The 9,964-nt window shown below is 40.3% G+C and overlaps 1 protein-coding gene across 11 annotated transcripts in view; it reads left to right on the top strand.

Annotated features, from left to right (window-relative positions):
- Positions 1–9,964, top strand: part of LOC122994153 (disco-interacting protein 2 homolog C) — a 242,333-nt gene that overhangs the window by 119,101 nt on the left and 113,268 nt on the right. For 6 of the 11 annotated variants that reach the window (XM_044368693.1, XM_044368692.1, XM_044368694.1 and 3 more), the window contains exon 2: positions 9,469–9,546. In XM_044368693.1, coding sequence (XP_044224628.1) covers positions 9,469–9,546 — 78 coding nt within the window. The remainder of the gene's footprint in view (positions 1–9,468; positions 9,547–9,964) is intronic. The other 5 variants (XM_044368700.1, XM_044368690.1, XM_044368699.1 and 2 more) reach the window with 1 other exon arrangement.

Genomic DNA, 9,964 nt, shown 5'->3' with positions numbered 1-9,964 from the left:
TTGTCTGACACTCAGATGGGAGATGGTGTTTGCGTTCGCAGTTACCTTTTCTTTCTGTTTCCACAGTTGGAAATGGTTTTTTAAAGGGAAAGGAAAAGGCTGCTAAACATCAAAAAAAAAAAAAAAAAAAAAAAGCTTTTAAAGTTTTGCTGTCTGGGGAAAATATCATAACTTCCCAAAAAACCGTCCTCATAGGAATCAAAGAGGAGAACAGGAAACATTTTTCAGTTTGACAACCATCAATTTTTTGAGTTTTTTGAGGAGAGTCAAACCGAAGGAAGACAGAATTATCTCAGCGTGCAGAAGATCCTGATCTCAGTGAAGGTCAAACATAAAAAAAAAAAAAAGAAAAAAAGAAAAAGCACACTGGAATTGAAATTTAAAGCCTTATAATGCAAAGCTTATTGTATAGTGATAAACAGGCTTGCTGTGCCTGTATATGAGCCTCTTCCTCTCTCTCTCTCTGTGTGTGTGTGTGTGTGTGTGTGTGTGTGTGTGTGTGTGTGTGTGTGTGTGTGTGTGTGTGTGTTTCTACCTGTGTGGAGATGAATTTCAATCCTGACTCAGCGTGTTGTTACTGTAAACACCTGCTGCTTCCAACTGCACCCACCTGCATGTAATCAGGAGAGTGTGTGTGTGTGTGTGTGTGTGTGTGTGTGTGTGTGTGTGTGTGTGTGTGTGTGTGTGTGTGTGTGTGTGTGTGTGTGTTTTCCTTGCCCTCATCCCCAGTGGAGTCCTTGGGCGTTTCCTTTTGGTTCAACTGATTGTTTGTATGTGTTTTTTTTTTAAGGATACAAAGCTCTGTGTGTGTGTGTGTGTGTGTTTGTGTGTGTGTGTGTGTGAGGAAGATTTTGTTTTTCCATTATATAAGAATATTTTTCTTATCTGAGCCCAAATTTTTGCTTATCAGGGTTACAACTCGAGCTAAATTCTCAGCAGATATCCACACACATTCTTATTTAATCTCAGAACCCTGAGAATAAAGCTTTTAGCTTTTAGCTTTTAGCTTCTATTTCTGTTTCAATCTGACCAAAATGTTTAAAAGTTTTTTAATATTTGTAGTTTTGGTGAATCAGCAAACTGAAGCTCACTCCGAATAAAAGCTGTAAATCCATGAAATGTTAATAATAATGATATTATATGATAATATATGATACCAGCAGGATATATATGTAGTATGCTCGTAATGATTAGTCGCTATCCTCTGGTTTTGTACCTGACTGTGTGAAAAGTGCTGCAAACAACTGTGATCAATCAAACTACTGCAACTATAGATCAATCAGTGGAGTATAAAACATTTCCAACAACTCCCCCGAATTAAACGACAACATGTCATTGGTCCATGCTCTTCTAATCCGCCGCCTCTATCGGCAGTAACAAAACCGTCACACATCACTGTTCAGAATAATGGTGTTTGATGATGTGACGACGCTGCGGTTCAGGTCTGGTCAGGGGTTCAGGCACAAAAACCACTCGGTCGGGTTTAAGGAAAGATCATGGTTTGGGTTAAAAATTATCACTTTCTTCAGTCATGTCGTCATGGTTACAGTAATAACCACGTGGTTACGGTTAGGGGACTGTCATGGTCATAAATTTAAGAAAAAAAAAAAAAAAAAAGGTTGGAAATGTGGAACGTTTTGCTGATTGTAAACAGGAAGTGAACGGCGACCTAAACGTGTGAAAGTCAGACGTTTTGTCGATGCGTCCGTCCACTTGAACGTCATTATATGTCGTTTCAGGACGACTGATCCTGTTGTTTTGTTCTTCTCAACATCTCAGTCAGGATCAGACACACACAGCATCAAGTCTGCACACATTAGCACTATATAAATAAACTTTATTGTTATTATATAATATATATTTTTGGCTTCCAGCACCAAGAGTCACATGACAGAAACTCTGTTTTCTCCCTCTTTCTCTCTACGTCTCTTCGCTGTACATCACCTCCTTTTTCTCCTTCTTTTTTTGCAGTCTCTCTCTCTCTCTCTTCCTGTTCATATCTATCTTCTCTCAAACAGTTTTTATTCTCATAATTCTCCTCCTCTCTCTCTCTCTCTCTCTCTCTGTCTTTCTTTCTATATCTACTGTTGCAGCGTGGAAACAATAAAATCAACTCTGCTTCCTTTTTAGGTGCTGACTAGATGCAACACTCCTCTCTCTCTCTCTCTCTCTCTCTTCTTCCTCTTCCTCTCCCTTCATCTCTTTTTTTAAATCATAATCAAGCTTTCTCCTGCTCTTTCTCTCTTGTTCTTCCTTCTCTTTCCTAAAGCTTCTTATTCTTTTTCTTTATATTTCTATCTCTTCCCCCCCCCCCATCTCTCTCTCTCTCTCTCGTTGTCATGGTCTTTTCTGGCACTGTCGTCCCTTCTCTCTCTCTCTCTCTTTCTCTCTCTCTCTCTCTCTTACTGTATATGGTCATGGAGGCTCAGCCCTGCTGTTTCTGTACAAACTGACTCCCCACACACACATTTAGGTGACTTAGCGGAGCAGATTTATGCTCTGACGCTGCACTTTTATTGCCGAGCATGTTTGACATGTGCATTGTTTAAAAAAAAAAAAAAAAATCATGATATGATAAGATATACTTTATCGCACCAGAGGGAAATTACATCTTGGGCTCAAAGTGTTGCACAGCTGCATATAAAACAAAAGATCTTTATATGTACAAGACACAGGACACACACATAGAAAATACACTATATATCTTTATGTCTCTCTATATATATTTTGTCATTTTGCAGTCGCTTTTCATCCAAAGTGAGTTTGAAGTGAGGCGAGATGATCAAGCGTTAGAGGACTCAAGTATCTGACTGAGTGCAATGAGAAATGGAGTTAATGCGTAACAAATACAATAAACAACAGGAAAGAAGTGCCACAATCAAGTTTTCACAGTTTTAATGTTCAGGTTTTCGGGCGTTTCTCGTACGGAGTCAACAGACTTGTGTGGAGCTGCGTAGCTTATTCCACCATCGTTGAACCACAGAGGAGAAGAGTCTACCAGGCGGTGATGGTAATACCAGACTGGAGCGGACAGGAAGGGGACGTACGGCTTAATGATGACTTTACACTCTTCTAGAAATTAAAGAACAGAAGTCGGTAAAGTGGCAGAGCATATTTAAAAGAAGTAAAACAATAAAAAGGTTTTAAAACGCAGATGTGCAATATAGGTAATTAAATAAAACAGATTAGTATGTGGACACTACTGGAAACATTACAGCCATATGTGAACATGTCATTCCAAAACCATGAGGTCAAATAATCTGCTGCTATAACAACCTCCACTCTTCTGGTTTCAGTCTTTCCATCAGATTTTGGAAATATGGCTGCAGGGATTTGCTCCCGTTCAGACAAACAAGAGCATCGGTGAGCTCCAAACACTGATAAGATCTGGTTCCGGTTCATCCTAAAGGTGTTGGATGGTGTTGAGGTCAGGACTGTGGGCAGGCCAGTCACACCAAACTGGGAAAAGCTGGTTTTTCTGCACGGGTGAAACAGGAAAGAGCTGAACACAAACTGTTGACATAAACTTATAAAGAACACACAAGTCTGGCTCAAACCTGGGAAAAAAGCCCCAGAGAGGAGAAAAAAAATGATGTGTCCACATACTTTTGGCAGTATAATGTTTCAGCCTCTCAAAAATGATTGTAAAAAATGAATTCAGTGTCAAATTTTATCACATTCTTCATTCATTTAGACGGACGTTTAACTAGAGTTTGCGGCGTTATTACATAACCTGGTATTCATTACATCATCGGTTGCCACAGTGACTTCTATAGCGGCCACACAGATGGAAGTGCATGAAGGGAGGGATCTGTTCCCTCGACTTCCCGCGGCGTTTTGACACCGAGGTCGAGGTTAAGAGCGGAGGAGCTTGACGTCAGCGGAGGGAGTCGCTGAGGGTGCAGCGCGTGCGCCTGATAGTCAATAATTCATAGGCAGCTTATAGTGAGGTTATACAGCTGTCATCAGGCTGCCGCGTGCATATTTCAAAACAATCGAAGGGCACTTTACTCGGAGATAAACGGCGGTCTGAAGTGGGTAATGTACCGTACATGGTGCTGTGAGAACAGTAAAGCCTGCGTGGTCCTCGTCGTGTCTTTACTTTGTTTTACTACACTTTGTCTCTGTTTGCATTCGGGACTTGAGGTTAGAGGAGCGAGCTTGCGACAGAAAAAGTTTGATCCTTAGACTCTCACATCGCCCCCACTTTCCCCCACCACCACCACCACCACCACCACCACCACCGCTCTGTGTGTCGCAAGGAAATAAGTAACACTGGCTGAGGACTTCCAGATGTGGACGTGTGTGTGTGTGTGTGTGAAACAGAGACTGACGGATCGGTGTCAGTGTGCAAAAAGAAAATGCAGAATGAATATTTGACTTTTTCTCTCTAAATTACATTTGCTGTCAAGTTTAGTGGCATCTTGTCAACACTTCAGCTGGTTCAGCTGCATAATATCTTTACTCAGATATCATTATCATATCTTTATTGCAAAATGTTATGTGTAATGTAAAAAAGAAGGGAATATCTTTTTTAAGTAGATCCATTTGTACATTTAAGAGCAGTGAACCTGAACACCAGTCTTACAGCCTGAAATGTACAAAAATGGAAATATTTCAAAAGTTTTGTGCGGCTGATGCACATGTTTATAGATTAGTGGTTCAGAGGTTTGGTATAGAGATCAGTTATGAGGGGTTAAACTTCGTTCTTTTGTGTGTAACTGTGTGAATGTGGAGCGTCTGCAGCTGTGATTTTCTGGGAGCTCTGAAATTTCGGTGCTGATGATTTCTGACTGTGCTGCTGTTTATAATGAATATCATAAAGATTTATGGTGCTTCAGTGCATCCTGGTTCAAGAGGCTGTATAATTATACCAAACCGATGTCCAACAAACACTGTGAACTACTAATATTGTTGATTTTTAAGTGGAGAATGATTACATCTTTATATTCCTTCAACCTGAGATGTTTCACCGATGCTCTGAAGCAAAATAATCTAATATTCAAGTATAATCTGATCATTTAAATGACCTTTTCTGTAAAAATCGGCCTCTGTAGCTGCAGTTCTCAGAGGTTTAGCAAAAGTATTTCAAAATTATAAGTTGCTATCTGGGTCAAACTGGCCAAAATTTGAACTTGTTGTTGAGTTTCATAATGTTCTCTTCAGCTAAACTACTTTGCTATAAAACTAGTCGTCAGGGACTGTGTGTGTGTGTGTGGATGAACAGGAAACCTCTTCACAGCGTTACACCAGCTCTCCCTGACCTGTCTGCACCGGCCTGTGGCAACATCATCCAGAGCGCAGTGTTTTGTATTTTAACAGAGAGAGAGAGAGAGAGAGAGAGAGAGAGAGAGAGAGAGAGAGAGAGAGAGAGAGAGACAGACAGACAGTCAGACAGACTGAGTCATCCTTCCTTCCTCCTCTGTCTCCACTGTATATAAAGATCCTCATCAACTAACCCTCCTTCATTCCTGCTCCTGGTCCTGGACCGCTTTATTACAGCTGTGGACATATTTTCTTTATTACTTTTCATTCCTATCAGTTATACTAATATTATACTCATCAGGTTAAATGATGAAATCTGGGAATTTACATGCACTTCTTATGAAATAAAACCCAAACAACATCAGTTATAAACATCCATCACAGCTCATAGAGCGACTTCTTGCTTAACCTTTGACCTGCAGTAAGTTTTCCTGTACAATGCTGGATTATTACATACATTTTAAGGATGGTTGCTCCAAATAACGTGGTTTAGATCAGTGATTCCCAACTTTTTTTGGCTTGTAGACCCTTAAAATCAATCAAAGGTTGAGTTATGAAGGATTTTTAAAGTCCCAAAAAGTACAAATTAAAGAAACTCAGATGAAAAAAAACCCCCAAACATCCTTCTTATCACTGCTGGTTTAGATCATCTGGATAATTCATCGGCTTGTTTACAACTTGTCTGACCATCTGACCGCTTGTGTGTGTGTCTCTTAGCGATGTGGCGGTGTTCCCAGATCTCAGCTATTTAAAAGGCGGATTCCAGTTTATTTCAACCCGTCATGATTTCTCATAAATGTGGTCACTGTGGCTCTATGGGTCACGCTAACTTTTACACTCACCGTCTCCCTCACGGAGATTCGGGTAACTCCAAACGACCCGTATCAAGGCGAGCCGCTGACCCTCCTACGGCTTTCCAAATCAACATGTTTTCTTAGATGAATCATTTCAAAACGCTTGTCTCTTGAGTCTGCATGTAAGACAACATGGAAGCTAGCCATTATTGTTAGCTTCAGAGGGATCCACATCCAGAGAAACTGGACAGATAACCCGAGTCTGGTTGAGATAAACTGGAATTTCCCTTTAAATTGGTGAAAACAATAAGGACAAAAGTACAAAAACAGGACTCAAGACTGAAATAATAGTGATTTATCCTTTTAAAGATACAGTTTAGCACATGTCTGTCTCTTTTTTTTTTGACAATCCGTTAACAAGGGATGACAGGAGGGTGAGTAAATGTTGCATTCAGGCGCTCGATCTAATTTGACAGCGTTAATCTTGTTGTAGTTTCCTGACTGATTCACTGACTGACTGACCGCTTGTCTCAGTGTGTGATCGGATGCAGATTGCAAACACAGATCTGTTACGGTGTCTAATCTAAAGCTCTCTGACTGACGCGTTCATTTCACTTTGACTCTGATAAAATCCCAGTTAAGTCAAGGAAATGGTTTAGAGCTGAGTGTGTGTGTGGATGTGTGTGTGTGTGTGTGTGTGTGTGTCACCTGAAGTCAGTATCTGGAAGACAAGGTCACACTTTACTTTCTCTTTTCAACCTGCAGCATTTGTGTCTCTTTCTCTCTGTGGGGTTGTTAGATCCCCTACCCGAGATGCTAATTATTGCCATGTGCCGCTACCAGAAACACACACACACACACACACACACACACACACACACACAGAGAGAGCTGACATCGTCACCGATGACGTCCGAGCCCCACAGTTGGTTTCTTGATCTTAGCCAGTTAGTCACATGTACTTGTGTTTTAAGACGGATTTGTCAAGTCAGCCGCACAAACAGCTTTTCCTGTGTTCGACAAATCCGCTGCAGATTTAGTGTCGCTCAGATCTGCTTCCTGCTACTCTGACTGCTCTCCGCTCTGATTTCCCCTGGATTTTTCTCTTTCTTTTTCTTTTTTTTTTAAACATAGTCATCCACCAGTCAGAGAAAAATTGTTCGGTTCGTCCTCTGCAGTGTCAGTTACAGTTGTCACTGAATTTCTGACTGTATAAAAAAGCACATTCAGGCTTAATAAGAGTTGTGCATTTAATTGGTTTGTTTTGGTTTCCTTCTGTCATAAATCAACATGCATATAACGCACTAAGCTGCAGATAACCACATTTAAAAGTACAGATTTAAAACAACTTTACTAAACTAATATTTTTGCATTTTAAAAAGTCCTTATTTACTTATTTATCTTATACTGGCTCTTTATTCAGCCCCTCAGTTCAGCCTCTGTCTGAAACAGGCTGTTTTAGCTCCTGTCTCTTTAAGGCCCGCCTCCTGATGAGCCCACTCTGTTCTGATTGGTCAGCTCTTGATGCCCCGGAGGCTACGTCAACAAACCATGAAACATGGTACACTACTTTTTCTCGTGTTTCACTTGAAATGTCAACTTCTCAAGTACATGCATACATGTTTGAGTCGAATTCTGATCCGAAATATGAGAATGAACAACGTGAACAACACATAGCAACAACCTTAGCAACTGAGGCTACAGTATGGATGGCTGTTTATGGGCATGTGCGACGGCAAGGTAGATAACGTTGCAAAAGAAGCAGGTTGACGCCCTGGTTTTTGACTTGCAGGGAGCATTTTTAGATACATTAACCTCAAGTTTTGGGACTTTGACCATGTTTAACACAGACATCCGACATTATAACAGTATATAAATAACAGAAAGTAGAGTTTGGTCTTTTTCCACATGTGTAGGACAGATGCCTTTAGCGGTTGTAAAAGAAGCACATTAGATCTAAAACTGTCTCAATCGTGTAAGAAAGCTGATTTAGGCTTTTTGACAAATTAAGTGTTTAAAAGGTACATTTGCATTTAAAAAAGTGCAACAAAATCAAAATGCTTTCTCCCCTTCTTTCTATTTCCTTCCTCTGTTTTCTGCATTTTGTCAGCCTCCTCATCTATTTTTCCTTTCCTTCTTCTTTCCTTTACCTTTCCTCTATCCTCATCGTCCATCAGCTTGTCTTCCTCCTCTTACACTCTCTTCCCCCTTTTCATTTTATATTCCTCTCCTTATTTCTCCTCTTTCTCCTTGTCTACCTCACCTTCCTTCTCCTCTTCATCCTCCTCTTCCCCTATCAGAGTAGTCCCAAACCGACTGAGCATCTCCATCTAATACATGTTTATAAAAACCTTGCTCCCCATTGACTGCCCCCCCCCCCACCTCACCTGCCATTACCAGTTTGAAGGACAGGTCTTAATCTACACAAACAGATCCATCGCTGCCACTCAACACTTTACAAACTCCATTACCCACGTCCCCCTTCTCTCTCTCTCTCATCTCTGCTTTCACATTGACTTCCATTACTTTTTTTTTTCCTCTCTACTTTCTGTTAGCTCTTAAAACTCCAATTCCCATGATGCCTTTCTGCTGTTGTTACCGTATTTCACCCAAAAACTATTTATCAGTGTTTCTGGTTTGTTTTTGCTGGACTTGAGCAGGAGTCGGGGTGGGGATAAATATCTTCAGTCACTCAGCTGTTCATTTCGTTGGCTCTCTTTTCTAAACTTTCTTCGAGAATGTGGCAAACCCCTCTCGTCTGGTAATCCCCCCCCCCCGGAGGACGAAACGCGACGCCAAGAATAATTTATAAAGAGCCGTTCGATTCAGATGTGCTTTGTGTGGAAATCTGCTGATTTTTTACCCTTTTCAGTAGGTAGATGTGATTAATCACTTCACTCGGGAGGATCGGTCAGCAAGTTTTAAGGGTGGTTCGTTGCAGCGTGAAAGATGAATTAAGTGCACTTGTAGTACTTCCAAATGTATGCACGCACACACACGCACACACACACACACACACACACACAGAAACTGCACCATCTGGTCTCGGTTGAGTGGAGAGAATGACGAAGCATAATGTGATAAGTCTTTTCTTTCTGACTGCTTTGTGTTTTTGATGCAACAGTTTGCAGCTTTTTTTTTTTTGTGAAAGTGTCATGTTTACGTTTCGCTTCAGTCTCTCCGTGTCTCCGCTAGTTTCCATTTATTCAGCTGGTTGTAGTTTGTTTCCTGATTTTAGCGTCTAAAATAGATTTACAGAAACAGAGTTATGTGTGCAACATGCATTTGTGATGATGTTTTATTCTGTAATGTTTCAGGAACTCAAATATTTCGATTATACTGCATCATTAAACCGATATATAAAAGAATATGGAAAGTAAATGTCTCTCTCTCTGTGTGTCTCTGACAGGTGATATTACACAGAAGGGCTATGAGAAGAAGCGATCCAAGCTGATTGGAGCCTACTTCCCACAAGCACCAGGTAAAAGTGAGACTCTTTCACCTTTTAACTCTGATTTTTTTGTTTGTTTTTTATGATACCAAATAAATAAAAATGAGAGAAAATTGCTCAAAAATCATCTTTAGCATGAACCTTTCCAGTTTTTTCCTATTAAATCTATTATTCTTGGCCAAGAAAAACTTAATAAATACTGTGCAAAAGTAACTAATGAACAACCTTTAAATAATAAACAAAGTCAGGACAGAGTTAGACAGAGTGAAGTACTGGATTTAAGGTCAGGCTCTTACTACAAGTCATCACAATGATTCCTGTCGTTTGCTCACAGTTGAAGAGACTCAAATATTAAAGGGGAACTCCACATGTTGGTGAATACGACTTCATGTGTGTAAAAAGTAGTATTTGTGTCTCCAGAGAGAGCTGCATGAAATCTGATATATTAAGTGAT

The sequence above is a fragment of the Thunnus albacares genome, chromosome 12, assembly GCF_914725855.1.
Source record: "Thunnus albacares chromosome 12, fThuAlb1.1, whole genome shotgun sequence".
NCBI lineage: Eukaryota > Metazoa > Chordata > Actinopteri > Scombriformes > Scombridae > Thunnus > Thunnus albacares.
Note: the sequence above shows the minus strand (reverse complement) of the source record. Positions and strands in the feature narration are given on the sequence as shown.